At 38.8% G+C, this 24,777-nt stretch overlaps 1 protein-coding gene across 5 annotated transcripts in view; it reads left to right on the forward strand.

Moving 5' to 3' along the window:
- Positions 1–24,777, forward strand: part of Ccdc15 (coiled-coil domain containing 15) — a 74,138-nt gene that overhangs the window by 21,619 nt on the left and 27,742 nt on the right. For 2 of the 5 annotated variants that reach the window (XM_023701545.1, XM_004641443.2), the window contains exons 5-10: positions 10,565–10,678; positions 10,891–11,694; positions 12,240–12,356; positions 14,002–14,124; positions 15,297–15,419; positions 19,816–19,905. In XM_023701545.1, coding sequence (XP_023557313.1) covers positions 10,565–10,678; positions 10,891–11,694; positions 12,240–12,356; positions 14,002–14,124; positions 15,297–15,419; positions 19,816–19,905 — 1,371 coding nt within the window. The remainder of the gene's footprint in view (positions 1–10,564; positions 10,679–10,890; positions 11,695–12,239; positions 12,357–14,001; positions 14,125–15,296; positions 15,420–19,815; positions 19,906–24,777) is intronic. The other 3 variants (XM_023701546.1, XM_023701547.1, XM_023701548.1) reach the window with 3 other exon arrangements.

Below are 24,777 nucleotides of genomic sequence, written 5' to 3' on the forward strand. Positions count from 1 at the left end.
ACTGTTCCTGGGTCTTTCTGAGTCTGGTATACAGCCTGGCAGGCATTGGCATTGGCTGGTTGGGGGCACCAGATTCCTTGGTGTTGCTGTTGTTGGTGTGGGCTCCAGTGGGTTTTGCATTGACTCAGGGTGAGGCATATGTTTTCAGGGTCTTCCTGGACTTGGAGCAGCGTACTCACTTCCCCAGTCCTCCTTGCACAAATAAGGGGCTGGGCACTTGGTAGTGTCCTTGCTTTTTTGAGACATAGTCTCTCATTCGGGCTGGCTTTGAACTCACGATGTAGCCCAGAGTGCCCTCAAATTCATGGTGATCCTCCTGCCTCAGCCTCCCAAGTGCTGAGATTATAGGAGTACCCTGCTGTGCCCAGTCAGCCTGTTCAGTTTAGTGACTTAATAAGACCCTGTCTTAGAATAAAACATTTTTAAAAAGGATTGGGGATACAGCTCAGTGTGAAGGTCCTCAATTCAGTGTCCAATACCCCCACCACACACACTTCTTTTTACTTGTGTATATGTTTGACATTTTTTATGTATGAATTTAAGCTTTTAATTGAATGCTTTAAAGTTACCTAATCTGATCAGACCTTTCTGTCTATATAAAGCATTCTTTTATTAAACCCCTTACAGGCAACTTAGTGACTTAGTGAGACCTTGTCTTAAAATAAAATATGAAATGAAAACATCAAGGGTGTAACTCAGTGTAAAGCTCTGGGTTCAGTCCCTAGTACTGAAAAGAAAATTCCCTGTCTCTGTCTCTTTCTGTCTGCCTGCCTGCCTGCCTGCTGCCTGTCTCTGTCTCTGTCTCTGTCTCTCTATATATAATAGAATATAGACTATATTGATATTTATATAATAATACATAATATAAATAGTAATACATTTATTATATATGTTGTATATGTGATATATACATTAATATTCTGCTTGAACCTCAATCGTATTGGGCATCTTACTTTTTTTTCTGAATATTCATTTATAAAAGACTTGAAACTATTATGACTGTTTTTCAGTTTTGTTTGTTTTTATTTTTGCGGAACCAGGGATTGAACTCAGGCCCTTGTGCTTGCCAGGGAAGCACTTACTCCACTGAGCCATTTCCCTGGCCCCTTTTCATTATATTTAGTCAAAATTTTTCTTTCTATGCCTTTTATCCTTTGGGGTTAGTTTTGTCTTCTCAAGTATTGCAGAACTAAAATTATCATCTAAGGTGTTCAGTTGTAGTTAATCATTTTTGTTCTTTTGGGTTTCTATAATCATAATGCCTTGGTTGTGTTCTAACATACGGTTAGAACGTATGTTCTTGCTGTATATGGTTAGATTTCTAAATTTCTGTGTAAAAATATGTAATTGTTTATTCATATTCTTTAAATATTTTTCATTTTTTAAATTTTTATCTCCATATTCTGTAGGGACTTAATGTTTAGCATATCAATACTTGATGGAAAATACCTGTTCCATGTTATACCTAAGATGTTTGCTCTTCAGACAGATAGTGAAGTTAAACCCAACTGCATGTATTGTAGGGTAATAATAAGCTTCTCTTCTGGAAGGTTAACAACCTAAGTTTGCAGAACAAAAATTAGAGAATACAAGGGCTGCAAGGACAGCCAACATTTTGACCAGAGCCTTTCAAGGTCAGTGAAGACTCAAGACATGTGTCCCAAATTTTCTGATCAAGGAGATTATGGGGCCACAGAGCAATGTGATCAGTGATGTAGAGTGTGCCTAAGGAGAGTCACCTGGAAATAAAATATTTTCTCAGGCTTTCACAGAGAGCAAATTGGTCAAGCAATGGTCATGACTCATCCACATGGCTGACACTGACAAAGGATCTACAAAGTGTGGTACAGGGTTACAGGATAAATCCTGAGAGGACTTGACTGACCTTATCAGATACAAAAGTTGCATTTCTTGTTATACAGGTCTTGCTTTATCTTGGTCTTAACCATCCAGCAGAAAAGTATAAAAACGAGATATATAAAGTAAAGCCATATTAATATGCTGAGCTGTGAAAAGCTCAAGTCAACAACTTCTGCAGATAACCCACTACTATTGTGGACTGCTGGACTGTATTAGATTATTTTGCTGAATTCATGCACCTACAGTATTTAGATGCCAATAGAATACCCACTTCAGACAGGACTAAACAAAAAAAGGAAGGACCATTTTGTATCTGTATATGCAGAATAGTTAGAATAGATATACAGCTACTTTCGCTTAATTCAATGAGAAGAAAGATTTGTACTAATAGCATTTGGACAAGATATCTATCTGCATCGTGTACTATGACTAACCACTAAGAAGATAACAATGTGCAAAGTATTAATTATTGAAACTGTCCTATTAATCAGTTTTGAAACTGTCTTATTGCTATTTGTTTCTCAATTAAAAAAGAAAAAAAACACCCGACATCCTGGTGAGGAGCAGCCCAGACCTTAACTGCTGGCACCACAGAGGCCTGCTCAATGCTGTTTGGTTTTCCTTTTTTTTTCAAATATGACTCCAAGAACTGAACATAGTACTGTGTTTCAAATGTGATTTGTCTAGGATTGCTCTTATTCTGTGTCCTTTCCTAACCCTATACTTAAAAGTACTTGGTATTACATATTGACTGAAAGATCAAATATGGTTAGGTACCTAAACGTAAGACCTAGAATCATAGAAAGAAATTTCAGTTTTATGGGTCACATAAAGTATGTGGCATTACCTACTGACTCAAAGATCAAACAAGATTAGGTACTGAAAGCTAGAAACTAGAATCATAGAAATTTCAATTTTATGGCCATATAACGTAGAAACAGCTCCTTCTTTTGTTAGGAAGATAGTTGTCTTTAGGGATTGAGTTTCTATGATGTTTGATTACCTCAGTTTGGCAGTTATTGAAGAACAACTTATGTTTGTTTTATTCTTACCATGTAATAATTTTTTAATCTATAGATTACTTCGTTCACCACTGTTTCATTTCTAGCGTGGTTTATCTCAGCTTGTTTTTTGTTGAACCTTTTACTTCCTTATTTTTATTCTCTCATTATAATGTCAACTTTCCAGGTTTTTGTGTTACTTTTTCCAAGCCTGAGGATTGAACCTGGGACCTCACATGGTGGGCAACACTCTTGTCACTCATTTACATCCCCAATCCTTCAGCTTCTTACTAACATGGAAATAGTTACTTTTAGTGATTAAGTAGAGGTTTAAGTGACATAAAATAACCTGCTAAATTTTTCTGTAATGTCCTATTGAAAAACCTTGTGTTAAGGTTCAGCTGTTTGGACTACAAGACTTCAAGCTAATCCAAGCAATGAGAAAGTTTAAGAATATACATGGGTTAATAAAGGCAGAATCATAACCTCATACCAGTCCTAAGTCCCTTTAAACAGTCTGCAATTTGAGAGTGTTCTGAATCCAGGGTAGCCTCAGTGGTGGCAACAGGATGGCATCTTTGGTCTTTACTCTAGTATTTAAACATTAACTCTTAGAGAGTTACCAGCCTTCCCAAGTTTGCTCAAGATAGAAGTGTTTCTCAGAACATGAGTCTAGTGCTAAAACTGAGTAACCACCAAGCAGGAGAACAGTGATGGCAAGTAAGGCAGTGACAGGCTGTTGGGGCTGGCAGTTTTGATCTCTAGTTTTTAAGGCTGATTATTTTCCAGCTAGGTCCTATTTTGGGGAAAACATTCTTCTGGCTAAGCCTCCTGAGTAGCTGGGGTCGTAGGCCTGTGCCACTATTTACAGTTTAGGTTGCTCTTTATGGCATTTCACAAATGGCATTAGCCCACTATGGCAGTAGAATAGGGGAAATTCTGTAACATTAGCTCTTTTCTGTAAACTTTTCCTTTTATGCTACTTGGTATCATTGTTTCATTTATATAATTCATATAAACTATCTTTTTTATCCCTAAAGTTATACAAAAAGAACTGAATGATATGTAGACAATGAATAGTTTTATTGGAGATATTTATATTTGTCAAATTTTATTATATTTTTGGTTTTTTGAGACAGTTTTGCTATATAGTTCAGACTAGGCTTGAACTTACTATGTAACCCAGGCTGGCCTCAAACTCACAACGATTCTTTACCCTCAGCTTCCTGAGTGTTGGGATTACCCACATGTGCCATCACACTGGATAAACATTTTTAAAATGTGATCATATTTACTTTTATGTTTGAATATGTGACAGTTTTTGCTAATTGTTGTGATAGGGCCTTATGTCATTGCTGTATGTAGAAAACATTACCTAAAGATTTCTGTTTATTTGCTATACTTCTAGGCAGCCCCTGTTCTAATCAACTAGACATGGGAGGAGGCTGCCAAAGGATATGCCTTTACTAGGTAACGGGGGGCATTCTTTAGAAGACGCTGTGATTGATTGGTACATCTGGGATACCATCTCTGAGGGTCAGTATGGGTGAAGGCTGTGAGCAGTGGTTTTCTTCTGGATCAGAGCAAATTTAGGCCTGTATTCTCTAGGGCATTGTTAAGGTCTGGCATAGTATGTGTATTTACCTGTGTGGTACAAGGAGCCGAAGATAGGGCCATATATTTCTGTTGTGTATGAACAGGTAGCTTTGTGAGAGAAGCTGTCAAGAATTGTTTTTTGTTTTCTTTTTCTTTTCTTTTTGTGGCAGAACCAGGAATTGAACTCAGGCTCTTGCACTTGCCAGGCAGGCGCTTATTCTACTGAGCCATTTCCCCAGCCCCCTTTTGTTTTCTTTTGACATTTCTTTTTATGTATAGTTTTTGGTACTGGGAATCAAACTTGGGACGTCAAACTTGCCAAGCAAGCACTGTGCCGCTCAGCTATATCCTGGCCTACATTTCTATTTCAAGATCATATATGTGCAGGGCCAGGGGTATAGCTCAATAGCATAAGCTCCTGCCTGGCAAGTACAAGGTTCCGAGTTTGATCCCCGGTACCACACACACACACACAAAAAAAAAAAAAAAAAAAAAAAAGGTCAAATGTGTACGTATACTTTAAACAGATAAATAGATGTGTATAGGGTGGAAAGGAAGGGGATAAATTGAGATGTGTCATGTACACTTACCAGTTTCTTGCAGTGAATGTAGACATGCATTACAAACATATACTGATAAAAAAAATTTTAAATAAGTAGATGTGTACAGTGTTTATAGTTTAAAAATAGAAATGCTTTGCAAGCTCCCGTATTTTTCCCTCCTCAAGAAGACTTTGAATTTTTAAAATATTTTTATCTTTTGCTGTTAACATAGTTCTAAGTAATATGCATGTATTGCTCCTTGATTTTTAAAACTTAAGCATTTTTATTAATGTGCCATTAGATAAGGATGTAGTACTGTTTCGTTTCTTTTCTTTCCTTTCTTTTTGGGACAGGGTCTTGCTATCTTCTATCTTCTCAAGTATTGTATGCAAATTACAGAATTTATTTTCCCAAGTAAAGCTTTGTTGAAATTCTGATAGCTCCATTTCCAGATTTCTGAAATCTAACCAGAATAAGTGGGAAAGATCAAGTTCTTCAAACTTGGCTTTATCTGGAGAAGAGAGAAAGCACAGGGTTGTTTCCATCTTATGGAATTGTAAAAATCTGTTATGAAACAGCTGCTATAATGTTAGAAGATTCCTTGTGGATCCTGATGTCTCAGGATTGTCTGCAGATGCCACAGAATTTTCTAAATGCCTTTGTAGATTTGGGAAATTTAGCTATCCACTTTCAAGATCTTTTTGCAAACCTGCAGTTTTCTCTTAAGTGTTTCACATCACAAAACATCCTTTCTGCTGTTTTCTGTGCACCTTGTGTATTTTGCTCAGTGCACTGAGGTCTAGAGTGAAGTCTGTGAAGAACATGAGGTTGCTGAGTGAGGCCATATCTACGAACTGTGAACATTCCTGCCCTTTTTCATTTGTAAGCAGCTGGCTACAAATCTCCAGGACTTGCCCTCTACTTGGCCACTGGCCATTATTATACATAACTGAAGTATTACACTGTGCCAAGACCTCATCCAAAGGTGCTTCAAATGGCCAGAAATTAAGAGCATGAGCTATGGTGTACTTCACCCATTTCTAGGACTTATGAAGACATCGTCTCATTTTTTGCTGCTTTCCACAGCACAGAGAGCTTCTTGCTGTATAAGACACAGAACCTGGATGTCTGAATGAAAACAGACATTGCCCCCACCATGCGCCGTGCCCTGTCACTTGTAATGGAAACTACTTCTTCTGGTCTTTATCTTGTAACAAAAAAGTCTCTGTTACATTGTAGATGTCCATCCCTTGTCTTATTCCAGGAAAGGACATGAATTTCACCAGTTCTTCTCTCATGACACCACCAATAACATAATGCAAAATTACTGCTAGCCTCATAGAATTATGTACTTGTGCTTTCATCCAAGCACAGGGAGTAGCAACTGGCTGCCTTTGTGAGTCACTATGAGCGTCCCTTGCACAGAACTCAGTCTTTAGCAGTATTTCTGCTAAGCCACACCTCAGAGATCTACTGCACAGTTTTATCCTTGTTTGGGAAATTATGAAAAGGGCAGTTACTCCCAGATAACATGGCCATTTGCTTTAGAAAGATGGTTGCAAAAACTAAGATACAGGGAATGTCCTCAATTTCCCTTGAAACACTTTGCTTTTAGCTCCACCAAGTTTGGCACCACTCTTGGGGTTGGTGTCAATGTGCTGACACAAGCAATACGCGGTGCCCTCGCTGCACAGGATACGTAATGCTTTCTCATGGCTTGCCTCTGTCTGGCCTCTTGGGATGATCTTCCACTGTTTGTTTTTGATAATACTTTCTTTGCTGTATTTTTTGGTATCCAAAACTTGGAGTCTACAAAAACACAAAATTTTTTAAAAATGAAGCACCCAGTACAAATCTGTCCCTATACAGGTTAGCTTAAAGAATTGGATATTCCCTGAATCAAAAATCTGTGGCAGTGATTCCCAGCTGGGTTTCTCTTAAATTTGATGGCCACCAGAATAAGGGGACAATGTTCCACTGACCACCAGCTTTTGGCCTGCTCTAAAAGAGGCATCTGAGCACATTTCCTTCCTCATGAGGACTTCTGCTAAAATCATAGCCAGTCCAAGCAATATATGTTCTTGCTCCAGTTTTTATAAATTCTTTATAAACAACTAATTATGATACTGTGATGCTGCAGATTCAGATATATCAGAGGAACAGCACATCAAAAGAATTTCATTCTCTTAATTAGAGCATCTCTGTTTCTCTCTCTCTCTCTCTCTCTCTCTCTCTCTCTCTCTCTCACACACACACACACACACACACACACACACACACACACTTGGGACCTTGAGCTTGCCAGGCAAGTCCTTATGCCTCTGAACCATATCCCTGGCTAGAACATCTCTTTGCTAACTCTTAGATATTAAATTTCAGTTTTTCATAAGAAAACAAAGCTAAAATCTTGTGTTAATGAATGTATTAAAACACTGTGGCTGGCCGTGTCAAGGTTTGGCTGCATCACACTGAGAGTCCTGGCCCGTGATGTCATCATCTGGCACTTGGTGGCCTCTGTGATGCCGGCTGCTGGGGCAGTGCTGAGGTGACTTGGCTCCTGTGCTGGCAGTGAGGGCCTGCATGCCCACGGGAGCGTGTGTGCTGCAGGTCCACTATACTGAGTTCCATCTCCAGCCTTTATTTTTTGAGGCAGGTTCTCACTAAGTTGCTAAGTTGCTTAGGCTGGCTTAAACTTTTAGTCATCCTGCTGTAGCCTCCCAGAGTGCTGGGATTACGCACGTGACTTCCCAGCTCACGAATACCCATACATATTAATACATATGCAAGTACATAAATATATTACATAATCTGTGCATTATCATGATCACCATGATCTTAAATAAGAGAAGTGTGCCTATATACTTGTTTGTTCCAATTATCATATAATTTTATAATAATATCCTCTTTTCTGTGTTATTTTTATTTTTTAATGTATTTGGTACAGGGTCTCACTGCACAGCTTGGACTTGTAGTGATCCTCCTGTTTTCAGCCTCCCTAACACTGGCATTGCAGGTGTGCACCACCTTGCCCAGTCTTGGTGGCCAGCTGCCTGGGACTGGGCCAGTGTGGCGTGTGGAGCCGGAGATCGAACCCCGGTCCCTGTGCTTGCCTAAGCAGGTGCTTAGTCTGCTGAGCTATCTTGCTAGCTCTTGTTTTTTATGTTTTAATTTGATGTTCATTAGTACTAATTTTGGTTCTTGCTTTTGAGTTTTGTTTCTGGTAGCTGCTATAAGCCAGTTTCTCAAATATAGTGGCTTGCAGTGATAGAAATAGATCATTTCACAGTCCTGGAGGTGAGAGCCCAAAATTAGTTTCACTGAATCAAAATCAAGATGTCAGTAGGGCATGATCTCTCCATGGGTTTTGGAGGATTTGTTTCTTGACTCTACCAGCTTTCAGTTCTTCTCTCCTTCACTTGTTGCCACAGCATATCCGTGTCTGCCTGCATCCTCACATCCCCTTCTCTTTCTGAATATTTTATTCTTTTATGTATTTAGTACAGGGTCTCACTACACATATTGGACTCATAGTGACCCTCCTGTTTTTTAGTGGAGCATACCACCACACCCAGTCTCAGTTGCAATCTCAGCATGGCAGGCCAGGCATTGAACCCTGGTCCCTGAGTCTGCCTAAGCAGGCACTTTAGTCTGCTGAGCCATCTGGCCAGTCCTCATTCTGTATGTTGAGTCTTTCTCTACCTCTTTCTTGTAAGGTCTGGTGAAGACTTACGGCAACCAAAGAGACAGTGTAGGAGCATAGTACGTATTCCACCTGCCAGATCAGCTAAAATGGACTTGACTATAGTCAGTCCGACTCCAAAGTTAGGACCAGACAGAAAATGAAGTTACTGAACCTTTATTTGAAGTTGCTACAGTGAAGGACTGGGGAGATAGCTCAGTGGCTTAGGTATCTGCCTGGCAAGCATAAGGTCCTGAGTTCGATCCCTGGTACCAAAATAAATAAAAAATAGTTACAATGGAGCTTTTGATGTGAGAGCTGCTGTTGGCAGTCAATAAAAGCAACACATTCAAGGCTCTGTTTTTATAAGTCATATATCTCCTTTTACATTGTGAATGACTCTGTTTTGATCCCTTTACTCTTCAACTAACCAAATGTAGAAGTCCTCCTGCTCTTGGTAGAACAGAATAATGTTTAAAAGCCTCTCTGGCTAACTAGAAATCTCTAATTAAAGTGAGGACCAAGCAAATGGTATACTGTCAGAAAACAGGATTGGTGGTAGAGGTCTTTTCTTTAATTTCTAGCTCATTATTAAATCATAAAGTATTTAGTTCTGTCTGTAATGTATAGCTATATTTCCCCTTTAGGGAAAATTGATAGCATTAAAATTTCTTTTTTTTCTTTCTTTTTTTTTGGTATTTTTTAGGGAAGGATCTACAGGGTGTTCAGGGTCTCACAACTAGATTGGACTCATAGTGATCTTCCTGTTTACAGCCCCCCAAGTGCTGGGATTACAGGCACGCACCACCGTGCCCAGTCTCAATCGCCATCTCAGCATGCCCCGGGGCGGGGCTGGCATGGCAAACCCGGGAATTGAACCCCTGGCCCCCCCACCTACTTGCAGGCACTTGAATCCTCTGAGCTAGCTGGTTGGCCCTCATTAAAATTTCAACAAATGGGTAGAAGTGGCCCAGACTTTGGCATAATTTCTCTAAGTAGTATGGTGATATGCTTGTGCTTTGCCTAATGCAGTGCTTATCCTAAAAAATGGTACATGGTTCATTTCCATCCCTTCCCCAAATGAGACAGAAGTTACAGATTTGAGAGATAAAATAGGCTGTGCTTCTCTGGATGACAAAATCAAAATAGGTCTATATTGAGTTTACTAGATAGAGATAAGGAATAAACACAAACGAATTGGTTTTGTGGGGTTTATTTTTTATAATGTGTGTGTTTTAAGTTAATTTAGGAAGTCTTCCTGAAGGAAGGTAGATCTCAGAAAAGACCTTTAAATAACTATAGGTTTTTTTTGGTTCTTTTTGGAGGGAGGTATATTGTGAATTGAACTCAGGGCCTTGCGCTTGCTGTGCAGGCACTGTGTCACTGTGCCTCATCCCTGGCCCTGCAGTTTTCAAATACTGGTGTTGAAGGGATTTGTGTAAATGAGGAAAGGAAAAGTTTGAGGGGAACTAGAACTAGACTTTTCTAGCAAAGAGTGATGAAATCCATTAGACCTGCAAGGACCAATTGGAGAAATAGTTGTTGAAAAGATGAGTAGAAGGTAGGGAATGTGACTGTTCAATAATTTCAGGTGTATTAATTTATACTTTAAGTTCTGTATATACGTAATATAAACTGTATATTATTTTAGAAATGGAGTTAACAGTCCTTAAATCAACGTTTGAAGTTATCAAGTTATTATCTTAGAATAACGGCAATCATGTCATTAAACACTTTCAGCAGATCAAAGTTTCCTAACAAGTAATCCTCTTGTCGTAGGTCTGGCAGTTTTTAATAATAGGGACTTGTTTTCCTGTTGGAACATTTAGTGCACTTGGTGTTGACTTTAACCTGTTTTGTTTTCTTTCTTTCCTTTTCGATGGTAGCTTAGTCAGACCATGAAACTGGCCCGTCACCGGCTGGCATCTTTTAAAACTGTGAGTGGAAAAATGGCAGCTGTGTTTCCAAATGATAAAAGGAAAGCCTCTGCTGTCCAAGAGGTAAATTAATTTCCAGTGCATTCTTTGTAAAAAAAAAAAAACAGGTAAAAAATAACAGAGAAACTTTAGTTGAGCAAAGTCTATAATTTCACATTTTATTTTAGTAATTTGTTTGATCACCATGTCATTTTGAGATTTTAGAAATTACCTGGAAAACCTATAGTGTTGCTGTTGCTTAACATTCTATATTTGGCATCTGTCTTTTCTTTTAGAAAGTAAAATTCAAAAATCCATTATTTGTTGTGATGGAAGAGAAAAAACAAAGTCAGTGGCACTGTCAGGCTCTTGAGAATCTTCCACCAGGATCCCAGGGTGATGTGATGGAAGTCCAGACTGTTGGGCCTGAAGCTCAGACTGTTGGGCCAGATACTCAGGCTGTTAAGCTGGCAGTTCCATCTGCTGAGCCAGGAAGCCAGGTCATTGAGCCAGAAGGCCAGGCTATTAAGGCAGAAACTCAGGAAGTGATGTTAAAAACTTGTAATATCAAGCTAGAAGATGAAAATATTGAGTTGGAAACACAGGATTTTGTACCCCTAAATCAAGCCTTTCTACCTAAAGACCAAGGTATTCTACCTAAAGACAACTGTGTTTTCCCTGAAGGTCAGAGTACTCTACACAAATATCAGGACCAGAATTTCCTATGTAGAAACCAACATGTTTATTTAAAAAAACAGGATATTCTACTTAAATGTCAGGATAAGGATTTTCTACCAGAAGACCAGAATTTTCTTCTTAGAGACCAGTGTGTACTTCCTAAAGACCAGGAAGACTTTCTACCTGAAGACCAGAGTTTTCTACCCAGAGACCAGTGTGTTCATCCTCAAAGTAAGAATATTCTACCTAAACATCAGGACCAAGATTTTCTACCAGAAAGCCAAGAATTGTTCTCCAAAGATCACAATATAATACCCAACTCTCAAGACCAGGATTTTCTTTGCAAAGAGCAGAGTGTTCTCCGTAAAGACCAGAATACTCTAGGCAAATGTCAAAAACAAGAATTTCCATCTCAAGATCAGGTAAAATAGAGTAGAAAGGAGATTGAAAGAGAAGAAATGAGCTACTGAGGGTTAGCTACTTAGAGCTACTTGGAGTGGGATTTGTAAGGATTATATTGTAGCTCATTTAGAGATGCATAGTTAGAAAATAGTTCCTTGATTGGTTTCTTAAAGCTCTAGGGTTCATACTGTGTTAAAGTATTATCAACACATATTACCCTATCTGGACAATTTACTTTCTTATTTTCTTATTTTTAATCTTCATTAGGGACACTTTCTGTCAGCCAAGCTCTGCTTTGACAGCTAAAAGATGGAAAAGGGAGTGGCCCACAAGTACCCAGCAGCATCCTTCACACAGGGTCCAAGGTCACCCTTTCCCCAGAGATCAGTTAGAGCTAAGCCAAGAAGGGGATCAGCAGGAAGTAAGTTACTTAGGGTGTGGCTGGGCAAAGAGGCCCTTATTCTCTGACCGATAGTTAATTCCAGGTTTCTCCCTGAAGCCTGAAGTTTTATGTTTATTTGTCATTCATAAGTGAACAATTAATGTTTCATGTTTTTTTTTTTAGAAAGCAGATTTGAAGCAGCCATCATCCATTCTGATGGTCAGACAAGGGAAGGAGGGTGTTCCTCTGGATGCCCTTCAGGATCTGCGCAGGCATCATCAGGGCTCCTCCAAGGACAAGGTAGAGCAGGAACGGGATGGAGATCGGCAAAAATGGAACTGCTGGGGTTGAGTTTGGAGCTTACAAAGACTTAAACTAAATTTCAGATCTGGCAAAAAGCATTGTTTCTGTTTTACTCGATAATAGTTCATTTTGTCCTGAGCTAAATTGTCCTCAGTTTCTCCACAAAGCCTATGTCCAAAGTACTGCTACTGGATACGTGCGCATGTGTGTGTTTAGAAAATCCACTTTAGAAAGGATCCACGGGGCTGGTGAGATGGCTCAGTGGTCTGGGGCACCTACTTAGAACAAGCTTAGCAAAGCACAGGGACCGCGGTTCAATCCCCCAACACCACATGCCAGCCAGCCCCACCCCCTGGTGGGCTGAACTGGCCACACACACACACACACACACACACACACACACACATAAATAACTAAAATAAATTTAAAAAAAATAAATAAAAAAAAGGATCTGCTCTGATATGACACATGAGAAAGGGAGAGAAGACTTCTCTGCCAGGTTATCAGTATCTGCTTCCCAAGCCCCAATTCCAGAACTTCAGAGAGCAAATAGAGCAACATAAAATCAGATAAAGAAATGGAAAATAGAGTGGCGGGATTTTATAAATTCTAAATAACTAGCAATTTGGAATGTAGAATCAGGAACCTTAGGGCTAAGCTAAAAGTATATCTTGATTCCTTCTCATAGTAGTAGGATGATAGTCCTACATACTCCAACCACACTTTAGGAAAGACACGTAGGGCGTTTAGCCCTGATCACCTCAGTTCCTATTGGTCTTCTCTTTTTTTTCATGTACCCCACACTGAATGACACAGGAGACTTTGTTTCACTGAGCTGTAAAAATGAAATCATTTCTGCCATTTGACAGGCTGATATCAGACTGTTTCAATTTGCTGTGATTGTTCTCCCACTCTCACTGAATCCCGCAGTATTGCCACTGTCATACTTTCTTAGGCGTTAGGAAAAGTAGCGCTTGTAGCTCATGCCTATAGTCTTAGTACTCCCGGAGGCTGAGGCAAGAGGATTCCAAGCTTGAGTGCAGCCAGGGAAATTTAGTGACTTGGTGAGAGCCTGTCTTGAAACAAAAAGTGCAGATGGGTGGGGACGTGGCTTTAGGCCCTGGAGCAATCCCTAAAGTGGGGTGGAAAAAAGATGGCTAGTTTCTCAGACGATTCTGAGTTGGTTTGGGTCATTTTTTTTTTCTTTTAGGGGTGTTCAGGGTCTCACTACTAGATCAGACTTGTAGTGATCCTTCTGTTTACAGCCTCGCAAGAGCTGGGATTATAGGTGCGTGCCACTACGCCCAGTCTCGGACTTGATTTTGGATTCAGGATCAAACTACAAAGTTGGGTTCAAAGTGTAGTATCTTTACACATCTCAAAACTTATATAGTTGGGGGTTTTTTTTGGTCTTTTTGAGATAGGATCTCACTGTGCAGTTCAGCCTGGCCTTGTGCTCACTTTGTAGCCCACGCTGGTCTTGAACTTGCAACTGTCCTCCTGCCTCAGCCGTTTGACACCATATCTGGCTACTCTTCTCAAAACTTGTAAGAATATTCTTAGCTGGTATCCTTGCTGCAGGCTGCAAAAATTGGCATATTACCCTGGCAAGTTATTTGTTTTGTTTTTGTTGTTCCTTTAGGACAGGTTTCTCAACCAAACCTCATCTTTTACGACAGAAGAAAGAGTAAGAGAGCAGTTGCCTTTGGAGTATCATCAGTATGTTCCACCTAAGATCCAACACAAATCCTCCTCTAGACAACAGGTAGGGCAGCAGAGAAAAGGTGTGATCAAAAATATGATGAATGTTTAAATTTTTTAAAAAATTACAATAAAAGATACATTCTCACTTATCTATCTCAAAATAGCCCCCCTTGCTTTGCACATACTCTTTGCATCATTCTTAATACTCCCTGAAGTAGCTCTTAAAGTTCTCTTTCATGAGTGTCTCTAGTTTTGCTGTGTGGTTGCTTCATTGCTCTGATTCATTCTGAAGTCAGTCTTTTATGGTCATTTGGACTTTGGAGATGAGCTAGAGGTTGCACAGTGCTGTTCTGGTAAGGTGGCAAGAACACACTGTCATGTCTCTGCTTGGCAGAAATCGATCTCAATGTTGGATTGGTTCAAGGCCTTCCAGATATATCCTGAATGTTTAGATTAAGAAATTTATTATGGTGAAAGACACATTGCTAATAGTCCTCCTCACTTCAAACACACTTAACATTCTTGGTAATGTGTCTTTTACTCTAACAAGAATTTTATAAATCGAAACATTCACCATCTTTTGATCACCCCTTACACTTTGTAAATGAGAAATAAGACTAAATACTTAAGATTGGACTGAAGTTTTATCAGACTAGCTTGTATATAGATTATATAGATTTAAGACCCCCAGAGTTAAACACAAGTGAGAGGAGAAAGAAATTATTTCCATAGTGTTCTGTATATGCTTTACATGAAACCCAGGATCCTGGTTCTACCAGAGCAGGTAGAGCACAGCACAGTAAAGAGTAAGTAACAGGAAATAAATGTGTGAGTTTGGGCTGGGCTGTCAGAGCTTTGTTACTAACAGATGATGGTGGTTCTGTTACCTCTTAGCGCTATTAGCAAGACTGTTACCATAAATACGATTGTTTTCATTGGGCACTTATAACCACAATGGTTTTACAAGTTTGAATTCATATATCATTTGATTCTTGCAATTAATCTGGAAGATAGATACTAATATATTTCTTTCATAAATGAAATTTAAGATTGCTTGGGTAGAATTAAGATTCATAAGAACAGCCAAAAAGTATACTGGCTACTTTTATACCATAATATGTAAGAATATTCTGACCCATTTAGATTACTTCAGGATTATTACCGAAACTTACAGCATTATTACTACAGTTATGTCATTACCCATAATTTGATAAGTGCTTTCGGGTGTTTTAGAGTTTACATGCTATGCAGAAAGTGTCTACTGGGACAGCTGAACAACTGCGAGAGGATTTGCGTGTGGGTGACCATCAGCTTCTTGCATCCAAGGACCAGAGGGGCCCTTGGAGTGGACAGCAGGTACAACAGCATCAGAGTGTGGGAGTGGCACTGAGATGCCGTTATAGGTATCTGCTCAGCTGAGAGGGGCAAGGCTGCTCTCAGGACAGATTCCTGTTAAACTTTTAGTTCTTATTAATTTTTATTATTTGCCGTGCACAAGTGGTTATGTTCATCATGGGGAGTTGGTCCGTGTGCATAATGCATCATAATCCTTTCCATTCCCTCCCTTTTTCTGCCCACCCTCTATCTTTTGGTCTCCTCTCCATTTGCAAGGTGTGTCTGCTTCCTGTTGTCTTTTATTTTCATCTTTAATTTACATATATTTTGGCTGTCTCACTTAAGAGAAACCATGCAGTATTTCAGATTGTGTGTCTGATTTATTTTGTTTAACATTAGTCTTTTTAAGGGCCGGGGAGATGGCTCAGTGGAATAAGTGCTTCCCTGGCAAGTGCAAGGGCCTGAGTTCAGTCCCTGGTTCCGTAAAAAGAAAACATTAGTCTTTTTTTTTTTTTTTTTTTTCTTTTTTTGCTGTTTTGAGACAGGGTTTCACTATGCAGTTGTGGCTGGCCTTGAACTCACTTTGTAGCCCAGGCAGGCCTCAGGCTCACAGGCCTACCCTCCATGCCCAGTCTCAGTGCTGTCTCAGTGTGCCCAGGGGGTGGAGCCAGCACGGCTTATAGTGCTGGATGTTGAACTCATACTTTGGGTTATCATTTTCAGCCCCAACAGTATCCAGAGCAATCTACAAATTTAACGCTTACCAAAACACAAAGCATTTTTTCACAAACACAAAGGTCCTTCTTGAAATTAATGTTGGCTGTCAAGGGACTACAAAGAATCAGTTGGCCCCTGCACTCTGCCTTAGTAGGCCCTTTAGTCCGCTGAATTATCTGGTCGGCCCTAAAAATTTTTTTTTTAACATAGTTCGATTTTTTAATTTCTTAAGTTGTTATCAGTATATATTTGCAGTATGTAATGATTCCATTCATCATGAGGAGTTGGCATGTGTGAGTGACGCATCTTAATTCTTTTTATGTCCTCTTACCTTACCCTCCTCCCCTCTTCATCTCTTGGTCCCCTTCTTTTTTTAAAAAATTTATTTATTTTATTTATTTATTTATTTGTGTGTGTGTGTGTGTGTGTGTGTGTGTGTGGCCAGCTCAACCCGCCTGGGGGCGGGGCTGGCTGGCATGTGGTGCTGGGGGATTGAACCGTGGTCCATGTGCTTTGCTAAGCTTGTTCTAAGTAGGTGCTTTAGACCACTGAGCCATCTCACCAGCCCCTGGTCCCCTTCTTGTTCTATTTTGTTACCTATGCTTTTGAATATTTAAGAAATTGCCAGATCCGGTTTCAGATAGCCTTTCTCCTGTGTTTTCTTCTAAGAGTTTTATAGTTGTAGCTCTTATGTTTATGTCTTTGATGCATTCTGAGCTACTTTGTGTGTGTGGTATATGGTAAACATCCAGTTTTATTCTTTTGCATATGATATCCATTTTTCTAATACTAGTTTTTGAAAAGGCTGACTTTTTCCCATTGAGTGGTCTGTACTCCCTTGTCCAAAGCATTTAGTGGGTTGGCAAGGTAGCTCAACTGACTTAAGTGCCTGCTTAGGCAAGTGCAGGGCACCACATGCCACACCGGGCAGGCCACCGAGACCAGGGATGGAGGTGCATGCCTGTAATCCCAGCACTGGGGAGGCTGAAAGCTAGAGGATCACTTGAGTCCAAGCTGTGTGATAAGAATCTGTACAAAATATATAAAAACAAGCCAAAAAAAAGATAAAAGCATTTAGACATCTATGCAAACATTTATTTTTAGACCTTCAGTTCTGCCCCATAATTAGTATGTCTTTTTTCCGGTACTGTACTGTTTTGATTATTGTAGCCTTGTAATGTTCTGAAATCACGATGTGTAAGACCTTTATCCTTCTTTTACACGACTGATTCAGACCTTTATCCTTCTTTTACACGACTGATTCTTTGTAGTCCCTTGACAGCCAGTATTAATTTCAAGAAGGACCTTTGTGTTTGTGAAAAAATGCCATTGTGATTTTGGTAAGCGTTATGTTGAATTTGTAGATGGCTTTGGATACTATTGGGACTGAGAATAGTACTCCAAAGTATGTTACTTTGGGACTCAGAAGCAAGCCAAGAAAAAGGAGAAAATTAGTCAGGCTTGGTGGTACATGTCTGTAATCCTAGCATTCTGCAAAACTGAAGCAGGAGGATCACTACCCTGGGGAACTGAGCAAGGCCCTACCTCAAAGTAGAAAATACAGAAAAGCTGGGAGGAGTAGTTCACTGTGAAGGCCCCCGGTTCAATCCTAGTTCCCCCACCCCAAAGACTTTGAATTTGTGTGTCCTTCTGTCACCTGTTCCCCTTTCTGCACCCTCAAACAAACCATAAGCCATAGAGATTAGAATATTTCTTTCCCAAGCCAGGTCACAGAAAGTAGAACCACTGTTCCTCCAAGCAAGTCAGTAAGACTAAAAATATTACTCTAATCTTTCCAAGCCTCTGTTTCTTAGAGGTAGAGATAAGGAAATTCTCTGACATACATGGTCTTAGAAAAAAATCCTAAGTCCTCTGTCCTATGCAAGAGGAAGCAGTGCAGTACAGAATGACCGAGGACAATCTGAACAGATAGGTCTTTCTTAGTTTTTTTACTCAGTCAGTATGTTAGCATTAGATCATCCTCTTCAGTCATTTCTTTTTTTTTTTTTCAAAGTTTTATTGATAAACAGCAATGAGACAGTTTCAAATCAAATCGTAAGTACAGTTTCAACAAATAATGCACTGCATATATTCTTCTTAGTGGTTCTCTCTAGGTCTTGATTCTAAAAGCTTTTTTACTGTGATTAAATACATTCATTATGGGCCGGGGAGATAGCTCAGTGGAATAAGCACTTCCCTGGCAAGTGCAAGAGCCTGAGTTCAATCCCCGGTTCCACAAAAAATAAATAAGTCCATTCATTGTGCTTTGCTCTGCTCTGCTTTTGTTTTTCTTTTTTCATTAACCTGCCTTTTGTTACAGAAGTTGGCCGTGTCCGTTAGGAAATGAATGCATCTATCACATCACCCTTCTCTTCCCCTACAGAAGTCAGTTAGTTAGTTAGTTAGTTAGTTAGTTAGTTAGTTAGTTAGTACAGGGCCTCATTATGTAGCTTGGACTTGTAGTGATCCTTCTGTTTCTGGTGCTGGGATTGTAGGCATGTGCCATCATGTGTGGTTTGGGTGGCAGGCTCAGAGCAGGGCTGGCACAGCATAAGGTACCAGAGGTTGAACCTGGGTCTTTGTGCTTGCCAGGCAGGCATTCAGAGCACTGAGTTATCTCCCTGGCTACTGTTGAGTTTTAGCAATAGTTCTGATCCATGAAAATAGGATGTATTTTCACTTAATAGTGTCTCATTTCTTTCAGCAATGTTTTGTAGTAAATCTTTTGCCTCATTCATTCATTAAGTTTATTGCTAAGTATTTTATTCCTTTTGATGCTATTATAAGTGGTTTTCTTCAATATTCTTCTAGATTATGCATTGTAAAGAGCTATTGTTTTTGTTTTTTAAATGTTTCTGGGGATAGAATCGAGGGCTTCACACATGCAAGGCCAGCACTTTCTCACTGTGCTACAATTTTGTGACCCTCTTTTTATTACAGTGTTTAGTCATGGCCTCTTGCATTTTGGGATCTCACAGTCTTCCTGTTTGGGAGCTTGGGTGACTCACCAGAGTTTTAGGATCTTTTATAGGGGTCCTATTGCATTTTGGGTCTTGGCTGACCTTGAAGGGCATTAGATCTATTGATCATTTTGGGAAGTACTGCCAGCTCAACAGTATTTAGTCTTCCAAGTCATGAAGGTGATAGATCTTTTCATTTATTTAACTGTCTTTTAATTTCTTTCAACAATGGTTTCAGAGTATAAAATTTATGCTTCCCTTGTTAAATTTATTACTATTTTATTTTTATAGTATAAATGGATTTTTTCTTAATTTTATTTTCAGAGTATTCATCACAAGATTAGAATTAGTTGGTTTTTGCGTATTCATTTTATATCCTGCCACATTACTGAAAGATAAATAACTTTTAAAGAGATAAAACAATTTTAAACTTTATTTTTAGAAGTTAGCAACCGTAATTTGAGCTGTGTAAGATAAGCTGTATATACAAGAATGTATACCACCTTATGTCACAAGGCTTTTATTATTTGTTCATTCATGTTTTTTCTCTGAAACCTTTTCTTTGGCTTATTAAGATTTTATTTGTTTGGATGACTGGTTAAGACCTTCTGAAAGGTCTTTTCATTCTTTTTTGCTTTTATTCTTACATGCTTTTTTGCTTGTTTGCTTAATGCAATCGAGTTAAGATTGCAGAAGAAGAGGATGATTTTGTCATTTTGTGTGACTGGACTTTCTAACAGGTTTATAAGTATCAGTCAGGATTGAGTGCTGAATTCCAAGCTTCACTGGACATTCATTCTGGAATGGATCTAGAAGAAGAAAAGAAAGAGGTATGTGATGGTGTTGCTTTGAGCAGAGGTATTTCTACACTGATGATACATGTGACACTGGAAAGTTTCCTACACCTTAATGGATTAAAAAGTAGTTCTACAAATTCCAGACAAGTTGCCTGAGTCATTATAATTCAGGTTGTAATAAAAAGACATGGTGGGTGCTGGGGAGATGGCTCAGTGGAATAAGCACTTCCCTGACAAGCTCAAAGGCCTGAGTTCAATCCCCGGTTCCTCAAAAAATAAATAGATAGATAGATAGATAGATAGATAGATAGATAGACAGACAGACAGACAGACAAACATGGTGAACGTTTAAGTTAAAAAACATTTTCATAGTAAATAACACATTGCTGTTGATCCCAATTAGAATGTTTCCTCTTGCTTCAGACATAGCTTATCCCATCTTTTTTGCCACTTTCTGAAGCAGTTCTGCAAGTTGTTTCTCCCCCCCCCTTAATTTTATTGAGAAACAAACAGCAATGAGACAGCTTCAAACCAAATTGGCAGGACAGTTCCAATAACCAACACACTGCATACTGCAAGTTGTTTCTTGAGTGTACTGTTTTTAGTTGCATTGTTGTGGCTGTTTCTATGTAAGGCTATCACTTCAAAATGTTTAGCTAGCATGGTCATTTTTTTAAGAGTTAGAGGGAAAAGTTTGGGCTGGGGATTGGCTCAGTGGCATAGCACCTGCCTAGCTAGTGCAGGGTTGTGAGTTCAATTCCTGGTACCAAAACATATACCATAGATAGAAGGAAAAGTTTGTTTTAGAACACTAAAAATGCAATTTATCTGCTGTCTAAACTAACGTGGATTAATCTTGACCCAGAGATTTTTTTTTTTTTTTTTTTTTTTTTTTTTTTTTTTTTTTTTTTTTTTTTTTTTTTTTTTTTTTTTTTGTGGTACCTGGGACTGAACTCAGGACCCTGTGCTTGCCAGGCAGGCACTTATTCTACTGAGCTATCTCCCCAGCCCTCCGGAGATGATATTGACAGTAATTTTCAAACTATTGTACTTTCCCTCCAGTCTTCTTCACTAAAACAACCTTTTAAAAATAAGTGTTATTCAATGTAAACATTATTGCCTGTTGGAAACCCTCATTGGTTTTCTGTTGCTGAAGAGTAAAATTTGTGCTCCTCAGTTTCATGTCCAAGTGTGTGAGTTATTTGTCCTTACCTTTTTTGGCCTGTTTTCATACTCCAGCTATAAGCTTTCATGATCATTTTGACTTTGGGAAAGAGCCACAAGTCACACAGTGCCAGGTTTGGGGAAGAAGGTGAATAAGGACACAACAGAATGTTTTTAGTAGCCAGCCTTTTTATTGGGTGGCACTTGGCAGCAGCATTCACTGAATTTTTGCCCAGCCTTTGTGAAGATACTCATGAAAGAGGACTTTCAGAACTGCTTTAAAAGGCGGCAAGAATAGAAGGCTAAGCATGTTTGAAGTCAGGGGAACTATTTTGTGACAGGTTAATGGTAATGTGTCTTTTCTTGTAATAATTTTCAAAACTTAGACATATACTGTGTATTTTGATGATGCCATGTGTGTTGAACTTTTCTTCTAGGCCTCTGTGATATAGGGTGTATTGATGTGAAATCAAAGATCTGATCTAAGTGAATTTCTCCAGCTGGGTTATACTTACCACTATAACTTGATTAACGTGGGAAACATTTTATGTCTTTTTTATTTCCTTTGAAATTTGAAATTAGTTTAAATGAATAGTTCTCAACTCTGACCATATACCAGAATCGCATATAGAGCTTTTTTCAAAATGCAAGTGCCTACACCCAAACCAGGTATGCTTAATCAGTACACCTGAAAAGGTAGGTTGGAGGCATGTATGTTTTTAAGAAATACCACTGGTGATTCTGATACATTTTCAGTATTGGAAACTATTTTGACTTCTAATAACTTTTTACCAAAAAGTCATAAACTGACCTGGTATAAGTACAAATAGACTTTAGCCTTTCGAGCATCTTATGTCCTTAAAACAGAATAAACTCAGAGAAAGAAACAGATCACACACAGTATAGTAGCACTTGCTTTTATTTTACTGGTTCCATTTATGAGTATTATATTCTGATAAACTTTGGTTGTTCTCCTTTCCTTCCTGGCATGTTAGGCAAGGCTCAGAGCATGCGTTAGGGTATGAATCTAATTTTGAAAATTTAAGGGATTTTTTTGGGATAAAATACCTCCAGCATTCTTCCTGTGCCCCTGGCTTTTGATATTTCCTACTACTTGGGAACATAGAGTAAACTATATCTTAGTATATCAAATATAATCATTTTCTTTAGTACTAGTGGTGAGACTATACTGAAGGCAAACTACATTCAAGCTTCTTTCTATAGTTTAACATGTAATAACTGTAGCTATAAAATTTCTTGTTGTCTGCTTAGGCAGACGCAGGGACTGGGGTTTGATCCCCAGTGTGCCATGCCAGCCCCGCCCCCCAGGGCATGCTGAGATGGCAATTGAGACTGGACATGGTGGCACGTGCCTGTAATCCCAGCACTTGGGAGGCTGAAAAACAGCAGGAGCACTATGAGTCTGATCTGTGTAGTGAGATTATGTAGACCCTGTACTAAATGCATTAAAAAATAATAACAAAAAAATTCTTGTTGTATGTGTTATGAGTCATCAGAGACAGAAGGAAATTAAGGACTTAGTTCTGTGTTACTTCTGTTTTTTCATTTTAAAGTTTCTCTTATTATAACATGTGATACATAGTAAATATGTTCATTGTGGGGTATTGTTGCATACAGATGTTACATCTTCATCCCTTTTACTTCTCCTTCCCCTTTCCTCTGTTCCATCTTCTCAGATTCTCTTCCCATGTCCATATTATCTGTCTCCATGTTTCTTGTCTTCAATCTTCTATTTTTCTGTTGAAATTATTTATATTTCAGTTTTCTCATATAAGAAAAATCATGTGATATTTGAACTTTTGTATCTGATTTATTTCACTCAGCACTGTGGTCTCAGGAGTCATCCATCTTCCTACAAATGACTGAAATGTATGGTTGAATTGTACTTTATAAATACACCAATTTTGTTTACCCATTTATCTGTTGATGGACATGTAGGTAGCTTCTGAGATGTAGCTATTGTGAGTTGTGCTGCTGTAAAAATGGTTATGCAAGTATTGCTGTAATATAATGTCTTTTATTCTTTTGGGAAGATGTCTATACTAACTTTTTTTTTTTTGCCGGAACCAGGGATTGAACTCAGTCCCTTGCACTTGCCAGGCAAGTGCTTATTCTACTGCACCATCTCCCTGATCCCATCTATACTAACTTCAATAGTAGTTACACTAGTTTACATTCTCACAAGCCACATAGAAGAGTTCCTTTTTCTCCCACAGTCTTGGCATCATTTGTTACTATTTGATTTATTGATGATAGCCATTCTTTCTGGAGTAAGATGAAATCTCAGCATTTTTTAATTTGCATTTCTTTCTAATAGCCAGAGGTGTTGAACATCTTTGCATGTATTCATAAGCCATTTGTACCTTTTCTGAAAATTATCTATTCATTGCAGTTGCCCATGTTTTGATAGGGCCTCACATTTTTAATTTTTTAAATTATTAAACCATTGAGTTTATTCCATGTGTATATTTTTGTTTCCTACTATCTGCATGTCTGACCACCTCTGCTATGATGTCCTATTGTAACATTCCATACATACATTAAACCGAACATAGGGTGGAGTTCCATCTTTGAAAACTAAACAGGCATTTTGGAGACACATTTTTGGCAATGGAACCTGGACAGTGTTTATCCAACATTGTAGGCAAAGTTCTTACTTTGCATTATAAAAAGGATAACCAAATATCAACAGTTACAGAAATTAACTAAGACAGGAAATTTTAATAACAGTTTTCTTAGAGACTTCCTCTAGTGCCAGAAATTTCAAATAGCCTTCTCGCCAGTTGTTTGAAAGCAGTTCTTCAAGTAATTGATGGATTTGGCTCCTACTTTGGGGAAAAGAGCCACCTTTTGCTTGCTTGCATTTTTGCTTTAATGTCTTGTATGGAGCTAGGTCTTTTGGGTGTTTTAGTTTTTTCCTGTGTTTTGAAATATTCTTGGTCTTTTGTCTTTGTGTTCATGGCTTTGAGAACTTTTCATTGTGGTTTGGTTTCTGTGTATTTTTTTTTTTTTCTGTGTATTTTTAGCTTAAGTGTCTCATACAGATCTCACTGGAGCTTTCTTTTTGTTTCCTCGTCACCACATTCATTGCCATCAGTCTTGTGTTTGTCTCCATCATCATCTTCAGCAGCAGCTGGTCTTACTCTTTTCCTGAGGGACCTTGCTGTCATTTCAAGGGCAGATCCCTTTCCAGACATCCTGCAGAGTGTTACTTTCTCTTCCTCTTGTGATGACTTTGCATCTTCCCCCCAGCTACTGAGTGCTGGCAGCTAAAATGCACAGGTCCTGAGCCACACTGCTACCTTAGGACACAGGCAGTGTATTTCTAAAGCCCCCAAGGGATACCATCAGCCATGCAGACATTTTCAAAGTTGCCTGTGTTACTTTACTTGGGCTACCTTTATAATTCACTGCCTCTGCTTGACAGTGTGAAATTCATCCTTTATACCACCCTCTGAACTGACTATTCTTAATGATAACTAGTGCTCATTTTCATCATTATCCATGTTAAATTAGTCATATTTGTTAGCCTTTAGTTTATAACTTATACAGTTCCAGATAGAATCAGGGTCTTCATAAAGAGTTATTTGGTTTTTGTACAACAATTATAAACTCACTTCACTAGTATTGTCCTAAAACGTGGAACAAATTCCATCGAAAAGATAGTTCAAGGCCTGAGAGTACATGTTCATGTCCATTGAATCTTTCATGGGGTGGTGG

The sequence above is a fragment of the Octodon degus genome, unplaced genomic scaffold, assembly GCF_000260255.1.
Source record: "Octodon degus isolate 3935 unplaced genomic scaffold, OctDeg1.0 scaffold00136, whole genome shotgun sequence".
Lineage (NCBI taxonomy): Eukaryota > Metazoa > Chordata > Mammalia > Rodentia > Octodontidae > Octodon > Octodon degus.